Raw genomic sequence first — 21,306 nt, 5'->3', positions numbered from 1 at the left:
TAATGATATAAATAAACCTGCATAGCATGGAACAATTTTGAGAGACACACTATACCTGTCTTTTTGCAAAAGTGATCAGCTCATTTGGCTTGAAATTGCTACCTCCTCCGCACCTGACACTTTGTTTAGCGCTGCTCAGGTATCCTGCATATGTGATGAGCAGAAATGCGTTGCTCGTAGCGTATTGGAGATTGTTTGCGCCTTGGTAGAATAGCCCCCCTGTTATGATACATACGATTCTCATCAAATTGCCATTGTAGATAGTTTTGATTTTGATGGACCTGGTGTGAGCCTGGCTCGTCCAGGCATGGCCGAGCACACGAAATCATCAGCACGGTCCTTGTAAGCCGCAAGCCAGTTCTGATTTCCTCCCAAAAACACCTATATGATAAGATCAGCATCAGCATTTTCCAGTGAAGATAGAAGAAGATTGTAGGGTTTTTAGCAACCTTTGCCAAGAGGACATCCACACCAGCATACTTGTTGTCCCAGCTGAGAGTAGTGTAGGATGTCCAAGGGCCTCCCAGCTCGGGAAAACATGGCTTTTGGATTATCTAAATTTGAGTTTTTAGAATTTTATTCTTGTAATAATATTAATCATGAAGGGGACATAATCTTCTTTTAAAGTTGTTGCCATTTGTACTTTAGAAACAATAACATAAATTTAATTAAAATAGTAATTGATACATTGAAGTATATAATATAGCATTAATAAAATAAACAGTTGTAAAACTCATAAACTAATAGTTTTTAATTAGTAAAAATGATAAAGGGTAACAATAAAATTACATTAACATACTATTGTTACTTTTATTTTCTTTATAATATTAAATATATACTTTTCCATAATGGTGAAAATGTTATGAGAAAAATATAAAGATTTTATTCATAACATTACATATATATTATTTGATCTCAATTAGAAAATTAGCAAAATTATACTTAAGTATAAACATTTTAATTCATGTATGTAAAACATTAAAAATCTAAAGAAAATATAAATATTCATAATCAAAATGTTTCATGATCCAGCATCTTTTATTTATTAATACCCTTCTCATTATTCCCATCAAAAATATAAAGTTATTATTTTATTATTTTAAAGGAAAATAAACATTTAAATTATGAAGATATTTTATTAAGATCTTTATTTTGAGTACAAGATATACATCATTTAATATATAATTCACTTAGTTATAAGTAAAAGCTTTTTGTAGTTTTAATAAATTCTTTACAAGTTATCTAAAATATTCTTATTATTATTATGATTTTAATCTTATTTTTTTAAATTTATAAATACACTTAAATTACAAAACTTAATAATATTTATTATAAATGAGTTTATAAATTAAATTTATGCTTGATGCAAAATACAAACATTACATAAATTAAATTTCCATTTAAAATAATTAAGTGTAAATAGCTCTTATAATTTAGGGCTGGAAGAAGCTGGAGGCGATGGCGTTTCATGTGGCATGTCCTCTCACATGGTAAGCGATTCTCTCACTCTCCCGATCTAGATCGAGGTTGTCTTGGCAGCCGGAAGATTTGCAACTGCGCGCTCGGATCGTCAGGGCCGCTGCGCAAGCTCGGCGGCAAGGACGCCTTCTTACGCAATGCGGCGGCTCTCCAGAAGCTCCTGGCGAAGTCTCCACTGATGATCACGACTGGCGAGGACACGGTTGAGGTTCTCGTGCCGCGGCAGTCCAAGGAGTCCTCAAAGAAGAAAAAGAAGAAACCATCCACGTCGGTGGCAGCGGCAGCGGCCGAGGAAGATGGAGGCGCTCCTCAAGATCCTCAAGAGCTCCAAGCACAGGAAGAAGAAAAAATTCTAGAGTCAGTGCCAGAACCTGAGGCCGATCACGAACCCGAGCAAGAGGAGGAGCCAGAGCAACCAGAGCAACCAGAGCCAGAGCCGGAGATGGAAGAACAAAGCGTGCCAGCGGAGGACAATCAACCAGACTATCAGGTACCTCGCTTCGATCTTCGTCCTTTTGTTTGTAAGCGATGGAATTTTTTCTCTTGGTTTCTTAGACACCAGATGATGGAGGAGGGGAAGTGAGTACGCCTTCTCAGCCGGAAGAAAGCGTTGCTCCTCCCGAGGAGATATTCTGCGGGCTGTGTCAACAGGCAGAAGCCGAGAGTAAGAAGCAGGAAAGGATGCTAACTTGCCAGGGATGTGACCGACGATTCCACCGCAAATGTTTGAAAGACTGGGCAGGAAATCGAGGTGAGTTGTGTTTTGATAGAGGATGGTCATTTACTTCGAATGGTCGATGTAGATTTATTCAACTGGGCTTCTTGGCGCTGTTTGCATTGCCGGACGTGTGAAGTGAGTTTTTTTCTTGTCAGGTTGACATCGTTTTATCTGAGCATAATTGATGTAGGATTGCAAAGTTACGGGTGATCCCAACAGGCTCTTGTTTTGCAAAAGATGCGATGAAGCTCACCACAATAACTGCAAGCAAAGTGGTGCTAAGGTAGAGACTTATTACTTCGTCGAACTTTTATGACGGTTTGGGTTTCACAGGCTCCGGCAAAAGGACCATTTCTTTGTCCAAAACACTCGCAGTGCCATAGCTGTGGTACTCGTGTTCCTGGAGGGGGTTCTAGTTCAAGGTACGTACTTCGTGTCCTTAGCATAAGTTCTTTATGATTCTTTCTTTTCACAGGTGGTTCCACTCGTATCTGTTTTGCGATGCTTGCGGACGACTGTTTGTGAAAGATAAATACTGTCCAATCTGCATGAAGGTATTGTCATTGTCAATCATAAGACAATATTTTCATGCTTTGTCTTATCAGGTGTACAGAGAATCAGAGCCGACGCCCATGGTTTTATGTGATGGTTGTGAACATTGGGTTCACTGTGTCTGTGAAGGCATCAGGTAATGTTTTTATCAACTGGTTTAGCGCGCATTAACTTCCTAGTTTGTTACTTGTAGCGATGAAAAATATCAGGAGTTTCAAACGATACAAAATTTGCGTTTCACATGTGCTGCCTGTCGTGGAGAATGCTTTCAGGTAATTTATACTGCCATCTTGCTATTTCGCTGCACAAACATGTTTTCGCGCCTTAGGCGACGAGTGTTGAGGAAGCAGTGGTTGAATTATGGAAACGGAAAGACGAGGCAGATCGGGATCAGATTAAAAGCTTGCGTGCTTCGGCTGGTCTTCCTTCGGAATCCGAGATGGCTAGACTCTGTCCGTCCTCAGACGACGAGCAAGCACCAGCTTCAGCACCCGCCAGAAAGGAAGGGAAATGGGTGTTTAAAGTGAATAGCAGCTCGAAAACAAGAGGAAAGTCGAGTGAAGAAGCCGCCGACTCATCCAAGAAAAGATCCAGGAGTGACAACGTTGAGCCCCCGGAAACCGAGAGAAAGACGCTCAAGCTCAAGATAAAAAAGCCGTCGGGCACCGAAGTTGTGGAAGCCTCCAACACAGCTCGGGGACAGAGAAGCAAAAGGAAAAGGCCAGCGAGCTCACAGGAGGAGGAGGTCGCGGACGCAGTAGAATCGGATGAAGACGACACATCTATTCTTCACCGGCTTGGCTCGGACGCAGTGACGAAGAGAGTGGAAGTCTGCCGATCGTCTGATAAAACATGGTGAGCGGGAAAGTTTCATATATCAAGAACACTAACTATAACCACTCTCGTGTTCAGGTTGAAGGGAACGATAACTCACGTGCAGCAACGCAGATCGCAGTTCACAGTAAATTTTGACAACGGTGACAAGAAGACTCTCAAATACGGCAAGGAAAAAGTTCGGCTTTTGGGAAAGAGAGAGAGGTAGACAAGGCAAGCTAGACAACTTTGTTTTTTCGTCTTTAGAAGGTATAGGTTTGTAGGCTACTGTTTGAGAGGGTATGGAGACAGCCAAGAGCTTCCAGACGCAGCTCATTCCTCCATTCAGGTATGCGATTGTGGAAGAATCGCTGTACAGGTAGGCTTTTGATCTTTCTCCTTTCTAGAGGAGTACTAACTCTAGAGAATTTTCTTCTTTCTTGCACAGGGGGGCTTACCCAACGATGAAGAACTTTAGATTCTTGAAGCGGCTACACTTGAAGACGATAGTATCGCTCACTCCGGAGGCTCAACCCAACAAAGATCTCAGGAGCTTTTGTCAAGACCAAGGGATCCATCTGCAGCACTTTCATGTGGACAAATTCCAGGTCTATTGTTTTGATCGTTCGCGAGTAAATTCTTCTGAAATTCTCTTTACTTTGGCAGGATGTCGTGACACTCTCCCACAACCAAGTTGTGGAAATCCTTCACAAGATAATCTCCGTGGAGAATTTGCCGGCTTACTTGCACTGCTTGGATGGAGCTCATGTCACCGGCCTTGTGGTAAGTAACAGTTTTTACTTCGTTTTATTTTTTTCACGAGGTGGTGATTTTCTGTGGATCAGGTAATGTGTCTGAGAAAGCTCCAGTGCTGGAACTTATCGACATCGACGGCGGAGTTTTGTCGATTCCAGAGAACCGGAGAGATTTCTCGAGAGGAGTCCCAGTTTGTGGAGTCCTTTCAAGGGAGCATACTCATTCCTCCAAGGATTCCACAATGGCTCTGGCAAGTAAGTTCTACTCACGTAAAAAAAAGAGGACTTTATTTACCCATCAAGAAACTCTTTTACAGGGCGTTCGAACTGTCAACCATCCCATCTTTCGCTTGACTTACCTCCCAGACGAAGAGAGTGATGCGTAAAAGAGGAGTGATGCGTAAAAGAGTAAAACTTCTCAAGCTTTTTACTTGTCTATCACTTCCAGATCTTAGAGCCTCTTCTTGTGAGACCTGGCCTGCCTCGAGATCTGGAGGATGATCATGGTGACGAAACAAACCACCAGCATCATCCTCCCAGCGCTTGCGTTGCGTAGAGCCTGGATCCAGTCCCTACTAAAATCCACAAAGATGCAAGTTACCATCGCGACGATGAAGCCGATTCCGACACCAATTTTTATCACTGGCACCAGCCGCGACCTCTGCAAAATCATAGAAATCCATTCGAGGTAGAACTTTCGGAAAAATAAAATGGAGAACTTTCGAACCTTTGGATCGCCATCGAGTCGAATGACGCTATCGCTCTTGCCGGAGTAAGGAAGCATCGAGAGGCCATTCCTGGGATTGTAGCGCAGCCGCTGGCCTCGCCCACTACTCAGCGAGTAGGCATAGATTGCTCGCAGCTTGTAGTCGATCATGATCTGTTCCAAGTCGAGCCGGTTCTGATCCCAGCCCCCAAGCGGGGCCTTGAAAACATGCTCCGGCCCTTTACCATCGATAAACAGCTCTACTTCCACCAATGGTTGTCGACTCATTTCCTTGGCTTCTCAGAAACAAAACTTCTTTGCGCTTCGGTTAAAACAACCAAGCTAACCTCAAAATTGCGGATCACGAGGGATCAGGCTCTAATTCTCCGTTACCATGCGCTCCGGCTGCACAGCACTATGTCAGCTAAAGCCATTTGCAACTTCGAAAGCTCGCTTACCTCTTGTACCTCCGTTCCTCTATCTTCCACCTTCTTGCTTAAACGAGCAAACATGTTTCCGTACATCTTCGCCTGTATCTTGTTGTACTCGCAAACCTTTTGTTTTAGCCTTGTTAGTTCGACCTTCACCTCCCTGCCCCGCAAAAAGAAAAAAACAAGGAGAAAATGTGAAGCACGTTGATAGAGGACTAGGCAGAGTTACCTGTTATTGGGATCAAGCTCCAACGCTTTCCTTAGATCCCACTCGGCCAGATCCAAGTCCAAAGTTTCAACGTAAGCCTGTGCTCTCCGATACAAAGCCTTCACATTCTGGGACTCCACTTGCAAAACCTGGGAGGAAGAAAGCCTTCAACCAAATACCTGCAAAATTAAATGTACCGTTGTGCATAGTTTTGCTGCTTCCTGGTATTCCTTCAGCTTTAGCTTACACGCCGCATTGTTCAGATTGCTGCTGGCCCTGAGTTTCTTTACGACTTTTTTTTCCTCCTCACTGAAGGAGTTATCGTGCTGGATGTACTTTATGGCCTGCGGAAAGACGAGGGGTCAGCTCATCGCTTAGCTTTCGTGAAACAATACCTTTTCATACTTGCTTGAGGCGCGCTGATATTTACCGGCTTTAAAAAGAGCATTCCCGTCTTCTTTCTTCTGACCGGCAGCTTTCAGCTTTTCCCCTGTATCCATATCCCATGGATCCTTTTCCTGTACCAAGCATTATCATTGTGAGTAAATGTAGAGTTCCCCACCTTTACGAAAGAATCCAGCTCCAGTTCGTAGGTAAGCGTTGAATTCGCAGGTATAAGGCTCAAACTTCCACGAGTGACAGAATTACCATAGCCATACTCAGGATCAATGGTAATAAGGGAAACCTCTCCCTTCTTCATTTTAGAAACAGCTTTATCCAATCCAGATATCACTTGTTCTTCACACACAAAGGTAGAGTTTAGAATCTGTTTCACGGAGAAAAACTTGCAATATTACCTTCATCAACTCTGAATTCGAACAGTTCACCAGCTAGGCCTCTCTCGTCAAACACCCTCCCATTTGCAAGCTTTCCCACGTACTTGACTGCAAGATTTATAAACATAGCAACACTAAAAGACGATAATCGACCTTTCTTACCTTTAACAAGTGATCCATCGTTAGGCATTTCGTAACCCTCACCCTGCTTGAGAATTTTCTTGACAACCTTCCTATCCGGTGTGATATAGTCTACGACTCTCCACGACAAAAGCTCTAAGCTGATAATCAAACTCGCGTTTGGCGGAATAGCACATTCATTACCGTGTGCCTTCTTCCCAGCTTCTCCAAATCCATCTATCAGTTATAGCTACAACGTTAGACAACGAGATGCTGGAATTTTCATTCTGCTCATTCTTACATTGCGACTTTACCGTGAGAATAACTTTCTCCTCCCTTTTCATGGTTCTCACAGCCTTGCTGATAGCGGGGCAAAGGTATCCTGCAACAGAGCATACACTGTAAATAAGCTGTAGATGATTGGATGGTATAAAGGTAAACGGTGGGAGCTCACCATCTGTGACGCGAAATTCAACTCCAGCCAGTGGCGTTGTTGCCACGACAGTTCCATCTTCCAGCTTCGCCTCAAATCTCACTGCCAGCAACAATCAAAAGTCGTTTCACTATAGCTTTTAAATATCAAAAACTCACCCAGAACTTCGTCGTCATCCTTGGGAGTCGCCCAGTTGCGACCCTCGGCCACAATCTTCTTTAAAATGCCTCCGTCCTTGCAAATTTCCTTGATGCTGTCCCACGAGAGCAGCTCCACATCGAACTTGAGCGTTGCATTGCCGGGAATCGACGGGCCAGCGCCAGCTTCTCCGTAGGCAAGCTCTGGCGGAATTGTAAATGTAGCACTCTCTCCTTTCCTCATTGTAGAAATGCCATGGTCCCATCCCTTGATAACTTGACCTGCGCAAACAAAGATAAAACGTGAAAAATGAGGTATCAAGGTAGGCAAAACGATCGAAAAGACGTGATGGTTACCAACACCAAGCTTGAATGAGAAAGGCTCTCCTCGATCTCTACTGGAATCAAATTCGGTTCCATCGAGAAGCATGCCAGTGTAGTGAACTACAAAGAAAACACACATTTTCTTCTCATTAGTGCCAATCTCTCTAACCACGAGCATTCCATACCTTTGACCTCGTCCCCAGTGCTCGGCCTCTCCCATCCTTCCCCGGCCTTGACAAGGAGCTTCTTCAATCCGTGCTTGCCGATCTCCCTCTCCTGGCCTTCCTTGTGCGCATCGATCGACGCAGCGCCGAAATTCGGCGGCATGACAGGCGCGGCATCGAGATTATCCTCGCCTCCCATTCCAAAACCCTAGAGAAAGACGGCCACTGTGCGATCGCAACAAGACCAAGCGAGATCGATCCAGCTGACGACGTTTTGCCGCTCCTCCTCCTATGCTACAGCGATTTCCTTCCCAGGAATCGCGACAAGAAATCGATTGCCGCCAAGAGCACACGACGCGCGCGCCGCAAACCCTAGCCAAGCTCGAGAAAATGCCGACGAGAGACGCAATCTCTCTCGCCTTCTTTACTTATAGTTATTTTCGCATTTCGTGTTCTTCGCAAAATCACCAGCCGGTTGCCGAGACACGTGTCCGGTCACGCATGTGGTGACCGAGTATGGATAAAGTGGGGCCCACTCTCTACTTATCTCTAACCTTTTAAAAGTTGACAAATTTGGTAGAGCTTTTTCATTACAAGCCCTAGAGGAGTTGAACCCAGGACCTGCTTGTCTGCCATTCGCGATTTCTTCTTCTGGGAAACGAAAGAATGTGGGCTACACCTCATGGTCTATCAAACCTTGTCTTTAAGAAATGAAAGGGAGGTATGATAGAATCAACATGGTTTCTCGTTGCTTCGAATCATCATTCCAAAAATTTCTATATCGTGGTGTTAGGCGAGAATGTGACCACATAGCTTCGACCTTACATCATGATGAGCGGCGCCCAGCCGTCGGATTGCTCTTTACGCGACACGTGCGTGACAGCCGTTGGATGACTGTCCAGCTGGACGGTGCAGATACAGTGCTGCGATGGACGGTCAAGATCGGGAAGCTTTATTTCCTTTTCATTTTGTTTGGAGTTCCTCTATTTTGTGTTCTTCTTCTCTGGTTCTGTGGTCTGGAGATGCTGGCGCTCGATTTGCATCTCTAGAGCTCGGCAATCCCAGGTAACTGGATTCTCGGGGCTCTCGCTGCCAATGCGCGCAGCGGGATCATGCCCTAGGACGAATTTCTTCCAATTCGCATGAATCCAATCGATCGGGCATGAGATGATGCCGCTGGGTGTGGAAGCAGACATCAAATTGGTGCCGAGCGTGTTTCTAGCGCTGGGAAGCGATGAGGAAGATCAACCATCGCCTTCCAAGCGTGAAATTCTGGCCAAGGAGGCTGCTGACCTCGTCGCGCAGCAGAAGCGATTGTCTGTTCGTGACCTGGCGAGTAAATTCGAGCGAGGACAGGAAGCTGCCCACGCTGCCGCGGCAAAACTCGCCGAAGATGTGAGTGAAATAAATCTCCTTCTCTTTTCTCTCTCTCTCCATCTTCTTATGTTCTTCATGTATCACAGGAGAAGCTCCAGAGCGCCCTCATGCTCGAGAGGCAAGAGCTTATCACTAAGCTAAGACACGTTTTGGATGCGCTTGGAGGCCGTGTAGCTGGCCGAAACAGAGATGATGTCGAGGAATCCGTGACTCTGGTCTGAAGCAATGCGTGATTCTTATGTTTGTTTCTTTCCTTTTCTCACAAGGAAGATCTTCATAGGTGGAGGCTTTGGGCATTCAGCTCGTGCAACGAGAGATTGAAATGTCCCAGGAAAAGATTGAGCTCCGGAAAATGGCTACTCTTTTCAAGCAGGTTTGCAACGATCCGGACAATATTTTATCTCTCGGTTTCGTCTTTCTAATGTGTTGTTTTTTGTAGGCTTCAGGTGAAGCTAAGAGGATGGTGGAAGAAGCTCGCTCCGTGGCACAGGCAGAGATTGAGAAGGCGAAGGCTTCAGTTTTGAGAGTCGAGGCGTTGATTACTGAGCAACAGAGGCGTAGCTACAGTGATTCCGAAAGAGCTGTAAGTAAGCATATATCAGCTTTCGAGGAACTCAAGCAGGAACTTTCACTGCCAGGAACTCGAGGCAATGAGGCGCGAAGTTCAAGAAGCTCGAAGAATAAAAATGCTGCACGAGCCTAGCAAGGTTCTCTCTTTCCTTCTTTTTGCATTAGTTTCCATTTCTAGTTGGCTTGTCACATAACTGGAGGTTGTGCAGGTCATGGACATGGACTACAAACTTCAAGCTATCCAACAACAATTTGACGTGAAGTCAGCGGAGGTTCTGCAACTAAGAAAAGAGGTGACGAGTCTCTTTCAAGTTTATGAGCTCCACTTACCTGTGATATGTATGTCTGCAGTTGGATATTGCAAAACACGGAGCTAATGCGAGAGTTTATCGTGTCGATGGTACTGAATGTCTGGGATCTTTGCTAAGCTTATCGCCTGTAGACGAGCAAGCACCCGATCTATCCTTCTGCAAATTCCAATGGCATCGGATCTCAGCTGACGGGGGTAAAAAGGAACTCATATCGGGTAAAGAAATCTCTAGACGTGTTACGCAATTTCTACCTGTGACTGACAAGTGAACACCAGGTGCTGTGAAGTCACAATACGCTCCGGACCCGTTTGATGCTGGAAGAATTTTGCGAGTGGATATTACTCTACCAGGTGGAGCGAAAGAATTCTTATCGACAACTGGCCCTGTTGATCCAGGTTCGTAGCTTATTCCCATTCAAGGATAACATATCCCTTTCTTTTCCAGCGCCTGGGTTGGGGAACTACGTTGAAGCGTTGGCAAAGAAGGGCGGTACAGAGTTTAATGTTAGTGATGACAAGATCTCTTTTGAAGAAACAACCAAGCTTTTCGTTTTTCGCAGGTAGTTATTGTACAGCAGAATGGCGAGTACGTAGAAAAGCAAGCGTTGCATGCTTTGGAGATTGGAAGACTCCGTATGAAGCTCCGTAAAGGACTGACAACGAAGATCAAAGAGAAATACGCCGCCGGCATGCAGGTAAGCTTTGAACTCTTTGAGGACAAACGAGGATACTGATCGAAAGCTTCCATTTTGCAGCTTTGCGGAGCAAGAGGCGGCGGACAGGCCGCTCCTCTCGCCATGTTTTGGCTTGTGAAGCGAGGCCTGACTTACATGCTTGGATTTGAGTCCGAGCGCGAGCGAAACGCTGCGATCATGCTGGCACGAAGATTTGCGTTTGATTGCAATGTAAGAATTCTTGTTGTTGGTGTGCTCCTAAAGTTTTCTTCTCATTCGCAGGTGATGCTAGCCGGCCCAGACGATCGATCACCTATAGGCACATAAACGAAGTGAAAAGAGAGAAAAAAGAAAAGAAAATTCTCGCTTGAGCTGTACAGGATCATCGTATAGAGATTATCTTTCGTGGGATTCACGACACCCATCTCAAACAGTATATATAAAATGATCGATCAAAGCTTGAATTTTCCTTGGATTGTTAGGAAGGACGGATCTATCTTTCTCCCATCATAAATGAACGAGAGATTCTCTCGAGATTCCGGGTACGCTTTCGGTCGAAAACGTGACCAACCGACCCTGGCTCATTAATTCCATCACCGTTTGCACAAACCACTAAAAAATCCCAAGAGAAAAGAGAGACCTTGATTCTTAGTTTGCTTCTTATCGATTCCATAGATCCATAGATAGATCGATCGATCGATCGAAGATCTCTCTCCTTTGGCAGAGCTAGAAAGGAAAGAAGGAATGCTTCCTCCATCCGTGTCCAAGACGCTATCCTTCCTCCGGGCGATGACGAGCCCGAGTACCTTCTTCCGGGGCCAGGTGGGCGATGGGCGAGAGCAGCGGCTCCTCGAGCACGTAGTCGCAGAGGCCGAGCCAGGGAATCCCAAATCCGTGCTGGATGTAATCGATCGCTACACCGCATCCAAGGGGACGTGGTTCATGAACATCGGCGACGACAAAGGCCCCATTCTCGACTCGGTTGTGGAGCGCTCCAATCCCCGGCTCGCGCTGGAGCTGGGTGCTTACTGCGGCTACTCGGCAGTGAGAATCGCGTCGCGGATGAAAGATCCAAATGGGCTGCTGATCAGCATTGAGATGAATCCCCAGAACGTCCAGATCGCGAGGAAAATGGTGGAGATTGCAGGTGAGTAGCTCGTGTTCTTCCTCGTGTGTCCTTCACCGTTGGATCACGATTTTGAAGCTAACGGCCCTGATTATCTCTCGCAGGTCTGTCTGATAGGGTCCGCGTTCTCGAGGGCACGCTCGAGAGTTGCCTTGCGGAGCTCAAATCGATCATCCGCGACGAGCTCCAGCTGAGCGCCATCGATCTGGTCTTCATCGATCACAACAAGAACGTCTATCTCAAGGATTATCTCCAGCTCAAGGAAGAGGGGCTGCTCAAGAGTGGCAGCGTAATCGTGGCGGACAATATGGGCTTCCCTGGATCGCCCAGCTTCTGGCGATACCTCAAGAAGAACGCGCAGGAGCTCCACACCGTGGAGCACCGCTGCAAATTCGAGTACATTGGCTGGATCTCCGACATTGTCACGGTTTCTACTTGCGTGTAAGAGAACCAGCGCTCTTAAAAGACGTGTCCTTTCCACCTGTGCCCTAGATTTATGGTAGGGTTTTATTTTGGATTTCCCTCCATGCGCTGCGTTCTGGAATGGCGAGGCCCGATGGCGCCGTGGATGAGGAGGAAGGAGGAGGAGCGCGATCGGCAGCGGCCATGGAAGAGGAGGAGGAGGAAAGCCTCCTATTAAATCGAGAGGAGGAGGAAGTGGTTTTTAAGAACGACGATGAAGAATCCAGTGAGGATTATCGGCCGGGAGGGTATCATCCAGTGTGTGTAGGGGATTTGTACAAGGATGGCCGGTATTTGGTGCGCAAGAAGCTCGGATGGGGGCATTTCTCTACCGTTTGGCTCTCCAGCGATCGGCACAATGAAAATGTGAGTTTTCTAGGATATTTCTAGCATTTCTTAGTGGTTTTCAATAGGACGACGATTTCTTGCTTTGCTTCAGTGATTTTTTTCTTTCTAGAATTTTTTCAAGCATAGGACGAAGATTTCTTGATTTGATTCAGTGATTTTTTCCCTTTCTATAGGTAGCTGGTTCCAGTGACTTCAGTTTGATTTTTTCCTTCTTCCAGAAAAATATAGCACTCAAGATCCAAAAGAGTGCACAGCACTACACAGAGGCCGCAATGGACGAGATCACAATTCTCACACAAATCAGCAAAGGAGATCCCGAAAACAAAAAGTGTGTTGTCAAGCTGCTGGACCACTTCAGGCACACTGGTCCAAACGGGCAGCATGTGTGCTTGGTGTTTGAGCTCCTGGGGGACAACCTTCTCACTCTCATCAAGCGTCACAACTGCCGGGGACTGCCTCTGCAAGTGGTCCGTGAGATCTCGGCACAGGTACTCGTGGGGCTGGATTATCTCCACAGGGAGCTGTCGATCATACACACCGATCTCAAGCCCGAGAACATTCTACTTACGATGCCTCTGCCGAAAGCAAGGGTCTTCGATCACAAGAAGAAGTCTAGAGCCGAGGAGAACACCGACGCTACTGGCAAGGAAGGTGGCGACGAGTTTGACGGCATTGCTACGAATAAAAGTATGAAGGATCGAGAGCCTGGCAAAGCAGAGATCGAAGCGTTCCAAGATGCGTGGAAGAACATCGGCCTGGACAAGAGTTGCCTCGAGGATGCTCCGTCCGATGTGGAGAAGCTGATTTGCGAAGTAAAGAAGCCTCCACCGGTCGCCTCCAATTGCAAGACCTCCCACGACGTAGACCTGCGGTGTAAGATTGTGGACTTGGGGAACGCTTGCTGGACGTACAAGCAGTTCACTGCAGACATCCAGACGCGGCAGTACCGGTGCCCGGAAGTTCTTGTCGGCTCCAAGTATTCCACTCCCGCGGATATGTGGTCATTGGCGTGCGTGGTTTTTGAGCTTGCCACCGGAGACGTTCTTTTCGATCCACACACCGGAGAAGATTACGACAGAGACGAGGTAAAAGCTTTTGCTGGTTTGTCCCTTCGTGTACCACCAGTCATTACATTTTCAGGACCACCTCGCTCTTACCATGGAGCTTTTGGGCCGGATGCCAAGGAAGGTGAGTTTTTTTCGTTGCTAGTTTCAAGGTTCCAAGGTTCTTAGTCGTTTGTAAATCACACAGGTTGCTCTAGGCGGACGGTACTCACACGACTATTTCAACCGTCACGGTGATCTGAGGCACATCCGGAAGCTGCGATTCTGGCCCCTCAAGAGAGTGCTGGTGGAGAAATACGACTTCTCCGAAGTTGACGCACAAGATCTGTCGAGCTTCCTGTGCCCGATCCTGGAGTTCGTCCCGGAGAAGCGCCTCACCGCCGCACAGGCGCTGCAGCACTCGTGGCTCAACTCGGGGCCGCTGCTCGTGACTCCATCGCCAGCAATCATCGCGGAGGAGGAGGCCAAACTTCTCTCGAGCGAGCAAACGCTGAGCAAGAGCGACGACGCTGCTGCCTTGGCACCAGCACCACCCTCGAAGCTGACGAGCGCCAAAGGTATACTGCTGCCTCTAAGTTTTCTAAAGCATAGCAGGGGGTTGAAGGCTTGCAACACTACTGCTTAGAAGCTTGGCAAGCGACAACGCAGCGATTCCTCTACGTTGTCGCTCTGGAGCGATTGCAAGCGAGCGAGCAAGCAAGCAAGCCTCGGTTTACTTCAATTTTCTTTGCTCCTTTCTCTGGGATTGATCTGTGCTTGCTGTGGCTCAGCTGATGATGCTCGGGTGGTACCAAAGTTCGCTGGAATTCACCGGCTTGCTCATGTAACTTGGCTTGCTATCCCGCTCTTGTGTTTCTTCTTCACTCTGGATTTCTCCACGAGGATTCATGGGTAGTGGCTATGGCAGATACTTGGTGGATGGAATCTCTTGAAGATTGGTCTCCTTTGGAACCCATTCAAGTTTAGCTTCTCCAAGCTCTCGAGGTTCTAAGCAGGAGCTAGAATATTCCATACTCATATTCTATATTGGTAAGCATATTCTATATTCGTATGAATTATTCGATAGGGAATATGCTACAATTTAAACATTCTTGGTTTCATCTCCTAAGGTAAGCGGCGAATGGTCGATTTTGCTAGTGTGATTCGGGCAATCCGCAAGAGCGTTGTGCAGCTCTGCACCATCCGGGTTCGTCGCACGGTCCACACGCTGTGACATCCAGCCTTTCCATAGCGGAGATTTGCAAGGCTGGGAAGCTGGACGAGGCAGTGGAGGTGATCGAGCAGATGCTTGTGTGGATTGCATAGAGTGGAGGCGGCCATTGTGGAGTTTGATTAGATGCCAAGAAGATCTTGGTCGCGACCATATGTGAGTGCGTACGGCTGATCGGGGAGGCGTGTTTGGTGAAGGCTTTCAACAACAACATGAACAATGGCAAACACAAGTTTCCCATGGAATTTCAAATTCAGAGGAGATTGGAGAAATGCTTTCTGGGGTTGCTGTCAAGGCAAAAAAAAAAAAAACAAGGACAGAAGAAAAAAACAGTAGTAGTGCTTTTCAACAGTCTGACAAATACATCAAGAAAAAAATGAGGAAGACCAAAGATGGCTTTGGATCTCCCCTCCTTGTTGCAGTCTCCACAGGAAAATGGGAGTTGATGAACATTGGGGTGGCTGAAACCCCAATGCCAGCTTAGAAGCATGAGTGGGAGGTGGGATTTTACATACACCTCTCAACAATATTGTGCTGGCTGACCTATCCCACAACTACGTGAATGATAAACACAAAGTTGAAAACTGGCAAGTTTATAGCAAAGACACTCATTCACCATGCTTTGGGACTTTTCTTGCAGTCTTTTATGCAGAGTAGTGGTCAATGGAGACTAAGAACATACATCCTAGAGAAGTGTGCACTAATTTTTAGACCACTGTGTTTATAAAGTTCGGCCAGCTTTGATGCCTGTTAAATAGGAGATTCTGTCAGTATGAAAGCAAAACAAGAAAATACAGATCTTACAGTGGTAGCTTCAATTGATAAATGTTCTTTAACGGCAGCATCCTCTTTGACAAATCGCAATTCCTGACATTGCAAGTCATTTCACAACGATCTTACACCAGATAATCCATGTTTTTCCGTTTCCAGATCTTTCGACTTCGTACCAGAGCGTCTTCTTTCTCCTTGGCAGCCCTTTCAATATTCAAGTCATCAATCAACAGCCAGTAGCAAGGAAGAATTCTTGGCTTGCAACTCAGCCTCCGATTGTGCATTTCGGTTTCGCTCTTCCAGCAAGTTGGCAGACCTCATTGTGAGCTCTTCAGCGAGCTAGGAATTATGCTCAGCAAAAATTTTCTTTTTCCTGCTCAAAAAACAAAGATAAAAAGAAAAAGAAAGGTTTAGCAATCTAAACAATCGCTTAGTCCATCTCGGAGTTTACAGCATAGACGTCATTGCGATTGGTGCCTATCACGCCGTTGAAAGAGGAATCATGGTCTCTTGCGCTGGTGGAAACTCTAGTGTCCAACGGTGCTCCCTGGATCTTCACAGTCGGTGCCAGTACAATCGACAGGGAGATCAACGAGGATGCTAAAATAGCAGCCAAGTAAGTATAACAGATGATCAAAAGGTGATGGAAACTTACTCTTGGCTTCGTGCTTTCTGTGCAGTCGTAAATCACGAATTCTCAGAGGAACAACGATTCCTTACAAGCCAGCACCTCTCGTAGCGGAGTTTTCGTCAAGAGGTCCACACACAATCAGTCCGGATATCATCAAGGTACTCGAAAAACATACCATGAAGCTTGTGACTTATCTCGCGTTGCAGCCGGACGTTACCGCTCCAGGAGTCGAGATCTTAGCAGCTTGGCCAAGCAATATCCCCGACACTGACAATGGAAAGGAAGTGTTCGTGGAGTACACTTTTCTCTCTGGAACTTCCATGGCGTGCCCTCACGTCAGTGGCACCATCGCTTACTTGAAATCCATTCACCCAACATGGAGTCCTGCGGCGATCAAATCAGCAGTCATGACCACAGGTAAGTCGAGAGAAAACAAAATAAAACTGGAGACTCAAGCTATCACCAAAGCCAACACCAACAAAACAATCGTCGATCCAAGCACTAACAAGGCAGCGACTGTTTTCGACGTTGGAAACGGTGAGATCCAACCAGCAAAAGTAGTCGATCCAGGACTAGTCTACGACACTGATCCTCTCGACTATATGTAACTCGGGCTATACCTCCAAGCAAATCCAAAACATCACAGGCGACAGTAGCAGCAAATGCCCCAAGAACGACACCTCTTTCAGCCATAACTATCCCTCCATCGCAGTCCTCTTGGATGGATCCAGCAAGACGGTGGAGAGGACAGTGACCAATGTGGGAAATCCCGGCGCGACCTACACCGCTTCCGGGGAAGCGCCAAGGGAATCTCGATCTCGGTCACTCCCAGCAAGCTGAGCTTCACAAGCCCGGACAGAAGCTGACCTACAGCGTCACCGTCTCCGCCAAGGGAACCATAACGGCGGATCCCCAAGCGCCGAAATGGAGCTTCTCGGATCTCACATGGGAAGATGGAGGGCATAATCGAAAGAGAAATATTTCTAGGGTTTAACTTTAAATTACCCTTAAACTGCATGTAAATCTAAATTACATCTCAAAAAACATAGAAACCGTATTAAGGAGTTTCTCTAAGGGAGCAACTGAAGTAGGTAGAGTCTTTATTTCTTTTGAAAATTGTTGACTAGTTGTATACAAATTATCACAGTTTTCTCTCAATTTGCAAAGGGCATAGCAAAGAAATTACAATTAATTACATGGGTTTGTATTTGAAGCCCACAATACCTTCAATTTAGGATGTTTTAAAAATGTTTTCTGATGGGATTCATATAATACCAAATTACAGTCACTTTGAAGAGAAAGAAATGTTTTTCCTATATCACAATTTCTCTTCTTATTACAATATACATTAGGAGACCAAACCATAATTGAATTATCAGAATACAGTACAATATTCCCATCCATTTCTATCTTAAATTCACAGTTTTTAAAATTTGAAGATCCTTTATACCATTTTATAGCATTTCTTACATATAAAGCAAGAATACAATTTAAATGTAAATATAAATAAGCTTTATTATTTGGTGATAATAAAAATTCAGTAGCTTTTAAGGAATTGTAAGGCATATTACTAATTAAAGTAGTGAGATAAATTCTACAATCATGTAAATTATTGGATATAGTATGTTGAATTTGTGGTAATCTATGTGCAGAATGTTTTTCCATAAACTCAATAGCATAAGAACCAAATACTATTCTAACAAATCTTGCACGTAAATTAAGAATATTATTACGATATAAATTTAATAGAGTAGTCAATCTATGTCTTACATTATCACCATCATCGTGTTCATATTCAACAAGATTTGCTCCACAAGTTGTATCAATAAAGTTTCCATTTGAACTATAAATCCATATTTGATTTGTCATGCTTAAAGGACCATATATATCATCTTGTATTGTATAATCATATTGCATACTTTGACCTTTTGGTAACTCTCCAGATTCAGTGTTATTAATCATTAATTCAATAGCAAGAATAATTAAATTAACACTATCAACTGTCATACTATTTTTTCCACTATAATTTATAGTTGAAATAGTAAATTTTATGAATAATATTAAAAATATTAAAAACATTATTTCAAACATAAGTGTTAAATGATTTAAAATAAGATTTAAGCTTGGTGAATCAATGTCATTTAAGATTATGAAAGGAAAAACTTTGTGTAGATGACACCACACAAATGACCTGAAGTTACTACCATACACACATTTAAAGGTTTTTAAGTTGTAACTTAGCCATTAAGATTTTTTTCTCAAAATCTAACAATTGGCTAAATTAGAAAATATAATTAAATAAGTTTATATTATATAAAACTTAACTTGTAACAACAGTGTCAATATGTATTTTAAAGAATTAAAATACTATAATAAGATGATGGACAGAATTATCTCAGCTTTATTGATGATCTGGCAGTTAATACAATATCACCTCTATCAAGGTAGTATTTTAGGGGACCCACTCTTGAGAATCTTAATGAAAAATAAAAGAAGTAAGTTTTATTTATTAATTTCTTATTTGTAAAAAGTATATTACAATATTTAGAGCATATATTTTAATTTTAATTAATTTTAATAAGAAATATTCATAGAACGCTTTCTAAAATTCGTTTTATTAAAAAATTTTAAAATACAAAATGCTCTGAAACATATATGAAACTTAAGTTCCTTGAGTTGCAAAATCAAAACCCACTCAAAAAAAAATTCTAAATATTCTAAAAGATGAGCTGAAATATTTTTTCATTTGATTATTAGTTATTGATAATAAATATACCATTTTTATTATTATAATTAATATTGAAATTGATAGAATGTATCCTAGACTTAAAAACTATGTTTAATCTAGTTTCCCTTAATACCTTTGGTTTTCCAACCAAAAACTGAACAAATAATCATTTATCAACTAGTATCATTAGTAGTGAGATCTCTTTGGGATCACTATTTAAATCTAGAGAGAATTGAGAGTGAGTTAAAAATTGAGTCAATTCTATATAAATATTTTATTACACTTATAATAGTATATGGCATTATAACTATACACTTACCCTTATACCATCCCCTTCTCTCAGAAGGATGGAAAATAATTATTGTTCTTTAGTTGATAGTTCAGGAAAATGAGGTATTGGTGGATATATAAGTAGTGTAATTTATTCCTAATCTCTTTATATGAAGCATTTTACATGTATAATTTCTGGAGGCTCAAAGTTTTATGCTAAACCTTATAAATTTATGACTCAATTTGCTATATAGTCTTTTTCAACTAACAATGAACCCCTTACATAAACTATATACTATAAGACAGGTAGAATGAATTAACACTCGATCATCCACTCTACACTTCATAAATAGTGACAATTAATGTTGCAGTACCATTTTTATCCAACTGCTCAAATGTTTATCAAGTTCCACTAAAATAAATGAAGGAATGATTATTAACTATTAATCCCATTACCCAATGTTAATAGTTTATAGCTATCACAAAGATAAACTCAATTTTATTGGCAAACTAGGATCATGAGTATATAAGACTTTATATAGTGAAGAAACAGTAAAACTTTGCACTTCATAATATAACTATACCAAAGAAATGTAAATAACTATCACATTCTAATTGAAAAGTTATATACTTTGCCATCATCCCCTTGAAGGTTTTAACAAATCATTTTATCAAACTATTTATTTGTGGATAATAAACATTCACAAAAGTGTGGCATATCCTTAGTTGATATGTTAATATATAAAATGTCTCAACCATAAATATAGTACTATTAAGCCACTTATTAGGCACACTCAAACTCTCTTATATTAGCATCCTTCAATCAATATTATAAGCATTCATGCTCAAGATGAAAGGATAAATGTAATTAGTGTATACCAAAAGTAGAGGAGTTAGCAAAACATCCTTGAGTTCTATAAATACCTATTTACAGTTTTACATTAGATGAAAGATGATATCAATGACTCTAATAATGTTTACAATGGTGCAGTACAATAAAAAATATAATTAATAAGATATTGCACTTTGCCAATGAAACACTATGCATTATTCATACACTTCAGTGTAGAAAAATTTAAAACAATTATAAGCTTGTCAAAATTAATTTGCAAACCTTCATAAGAAATGTAAAACCTAAGATAAGTGGTGTTTTTAGATTTTATAAACTACTTTAGCTTCAAACCAACTTTATATAACCAATCCAAACCTTATGTACATCATAAATATGTTCTTCCCACATCACCTTCACTATTTAGTTTATACAAGTACTTAATGATGGTATTTGGTTTGAGTAATGTTTTAGTGACTTTCTAATATATGGATAAAGTTTTTTATAATATGTCAAAGATGATCCATTAATGATGTTTTGATCCATTCATATAGAAAATAATTTTAAAAATATTGCCAATACATAAAGGTGAGATCTAACATGGTGAGCTAATGGCTTTGTTTTAAACGAGGAAGTGGGTACATACTCAAAACTATCATATCATTCAATGGGTGATAGTTGATGTTGAACCAAATCCTTTTATCATACTTCATAAATAAGGTTTATATAGTTAACAATTTCAAACTTTCCAAATAACACCCTTCTCTAACATTTCCTTAATATTGGCTCACAAGATTTTGATCTCTTTTGGTGATTAATACTAAACATAAATCTTGTTTAAATGAACATCTTTAATTATAAGAAGATTGACATATTGCAATCTTTTCCCTAGAAGACATATGAAAGTCGAAGAAATCAATATACTTTTTTTTGAGCCAATCAACTATAATACTATAAAGATTATTGAGGGAACATGAGAAGAGCATGAACAAATGGTAAGAAGTAATAATGAAATCCAAACATCATCCTAAAAATGATAAGTGGCACTTACTATGAATTGATTAAACCAATAATATATATCATCTTTAGAATTTCTATAGAAAAAATCCAACTAGATTTAAGGATTGGTAAAAGGAGTAGGAGGAAGAGAAGTTGCACCATATGTCATGAATATTGCTATCAATTGTGTTTAATTGTCTAGTTACAACTACATAACATTTAGCAATTATAGCAATTATTACTCCATAAATAAAGGATTTACTTACTGTGAGAGGAGAAAAAATTTAAAAAATAAAAGAAAATCAATGATGCTAAAGCTAA

At 42.5% G+C, this 21,306-nt stretch overlaps 7 protein-coding genes and 1 long non-coding RNA gene across 9 annotated transcripts; 5 read left to right on the top strand and 3 right to left on the bottom strand.

The window, feature by feature from the left end:
- Positions 1-1,455: 1,455 nt before the first annotated feature.
- On the top strand, positions 1,456-3,889 carry LOC9660170 (histone-lysine N-methyltransferase 2C). The gene is made up of 11 exons (XM_024684234.1): positions 1,456-1,490; positions 1,540-1,969; positions 2,035-2,230; positions 2,283-2,332; positions 2,388-2,480; positions 2,531-2,619; positions 2,673-2,751; positions 2,803-2,885; positions 2,943-3,021; positions 3,078-3,604; positions 3,662-3,889. The coding sequence occupies exons 1-11, from the start codon at positions 1,459-1,461 to the stop codon at positions 3,789-3,791; spliced, it is 1,788 nt and encodes a 595-aa protein (XP_024540002.1). The 5' UTR covers positions 1,456-1,458; the 3' UTR covers positions 3,792-3,889.
- LOC112349585 (probable tyrosine-protein phosphatase DG1060) lies at positions 3,755-5,043 on the top strand. 2 transcript variants are annotated; one of them, XM_024684237.1, is made up of 5 exons: positions 3,755-3,911; positions 4,011-4,170; positions 4,229-4,345; positions 4,408-4,572; positions 4,635-5,043. In XM_024684237.1, the coding sequence occupies exons 1-5, from the start codon at positions 3,865-3,867 to the stop codon at positions 4,701-4,703; spliced, it is 558 nt and encodes a 185-aa protein (XP_024540005.1). In that variant the 5' UTR covers positions 3,755-3,864; the 3' UTR covers positions 4,704-5,043. The 2 variants fall into 2 exon arrangements, with proteins under 2 accessions (XP_024540005.1, XP_024540004.1); XM_024684236.1 differs by having other exon boundaries at positions 3,755-3,941.
- On the bottom strand, positions 4,589-5,342 carry LOC112349586. The gene is made up of 2 exons (XM_024684238.1): positions 5,045-5,342; positions 4,589-4,978 (listed from the first exon to the last, which is right to left on the bottom strand). Exons 1-2 carry the CDS (start codon positions 5,309-5,311, stop codon positions 4,769-4,771), a joined length of 477 nt encoding a protein of 158 aa, XP_024540006.1. The 5' UTR covers positions 5,312-5,342; the 3' UTR covers positions 4,589-4,768.
- Positions 5,326-8,025, bottom strand: LOC9660720 (peptidyl-prolyl cis-trans isomerase FKBP62). The gene is made up of 13 exons (XM_002979087.2): positions 7,638-8,025; positions 7,486-7,572; positions 7,150-7,410; positions 7,013-7,093; positions 6,860-6,940; positions 6,601-6,795; positions 6,460-6,546; positions 6,225-6,400; positions 6,058-6,180; positions 5,860-6,006; positions 5,684-5,811; positions 5,482-5,614; positions 5,326-5,428 (listed from the first exon to the last, which is right to left on the bottom strand). The coding sequence occupies exons 1-13, from the start codon at positions 7,813-7,815 to the stop codon at positions 5,402-5,404; spliced, it is 1,704 nt and encodes a 567-aa protein (XP_002979133.2). The 5' UTR covers positions 7,816-8,025; the 3' UTR covers positions 5,326-5,401.
- A 592-nt stretch (positions 8,026-8,617) lies between these two features.
- On the top strand, positions 8,618-11,007 carry LOC9660719 (stomatal closure-related actin-binding protein 1). The gene is made up of 12 exons (XM_024684235.1): positions 8,618-9,011; positions 9,080-9,208; positions 9,274-9,366; positions 9,433-9,576; positions 9,632-9,700; positions 9,773-9,856; positions 9,915-10,089; positions 10,150-10,269; positions 10,319-10,377; positions 10,434-10,568; positions 10,629-10,778; positions 10,830-11,007. Exons 1-12 carry the CDS (start codon positions 8,784-8,786, stop codon positions 10,872-10,874), a joined length of 1,431 nt encoding a protein of 476 aa, XP_024540003.1. The 5' UTR covers positions 8,618-8,783; the 3' UTR covers positions 10,875-11,007.
- A 142-nt stretch (positions 11,008-11,149) lies between these two features.
- LOC9660718 (catechol O-methyltransferase) lies at positions 11,150-12,157 on the top strand. The gene is made up of 2 exons (XM_002979224.2): positions 11,150-11,694; positions 11,778-12,157. Exons 1-2 carry the CDS (start codon positions 11,292-11,294, stop codon positions 12,116-12,118), a joined length of 744 nt encoding a protein of 247 aa, XP_002979270.2. The 5' UTR covers positions 11,150-11,291; the 3' UTR covers positions 12,119-12,157.
- Positions 12,158-12,216: 59 nt separating this feature from the next.
- LOC9660169 (serine/threonine-protein kinase SRPK) lies at positions 12,217-14,395 on the top strand. Its single transcript, XM_002979223.2, has 5 exons — positions 12,217-12,501; positions 12,702-13,568; positions 13,624-13,671; positions 13,735-14,104; positions 14,176-14,395. Exons 1-5 carry the CDS (start codon positions 12,217-12,219, stop codon positions 14,319-14,321), a joined length of 1,716 nt encoding a protein of 571 aa, XP_002979269.2. The 3' UTR covers positions 14,322-14,395.
- Positions 14,396-16,197: 1,802 nt separating this feature from the next.
- On the bottom strand, positions 16,198-16,916 carry LOC112349614. Its single transcript, XR_002993439.1, has 3 exons — positions 16,780-16,916; positions 16,335-16,543; positions 16,198-16,258 (listed from the first exon to the last, which is right to left on the bottom strand). It is a non-coding gene; the product is annotated as an uncharacterized LOC112349614 (long non-coding RNA).
- Positions 16,917-21,306: the final 4,390 nt, after the last annotated feature.

This window comes from Selaginella moellendorffii, unplaced genomic scaffold (genome assembly GCF_000143415.4).
Source record: "Selaginella moellendorffii unplaced genomic scaffold, v1.0 SELMOscaffold_40, whole genome shotgun sequence".
NCBI lineage: Eukaryota > Viridiplantae > Streptophyta > Lycopodiopsida > Selaginellales > Selaginellaceae > Selaginella > Selaginella moellendorffii.
The sequence above is the reverse complement of the archived record's forward strand: the minus strand, read 5'-3'. Positions and strand labels throughout refer to the sequence as shown.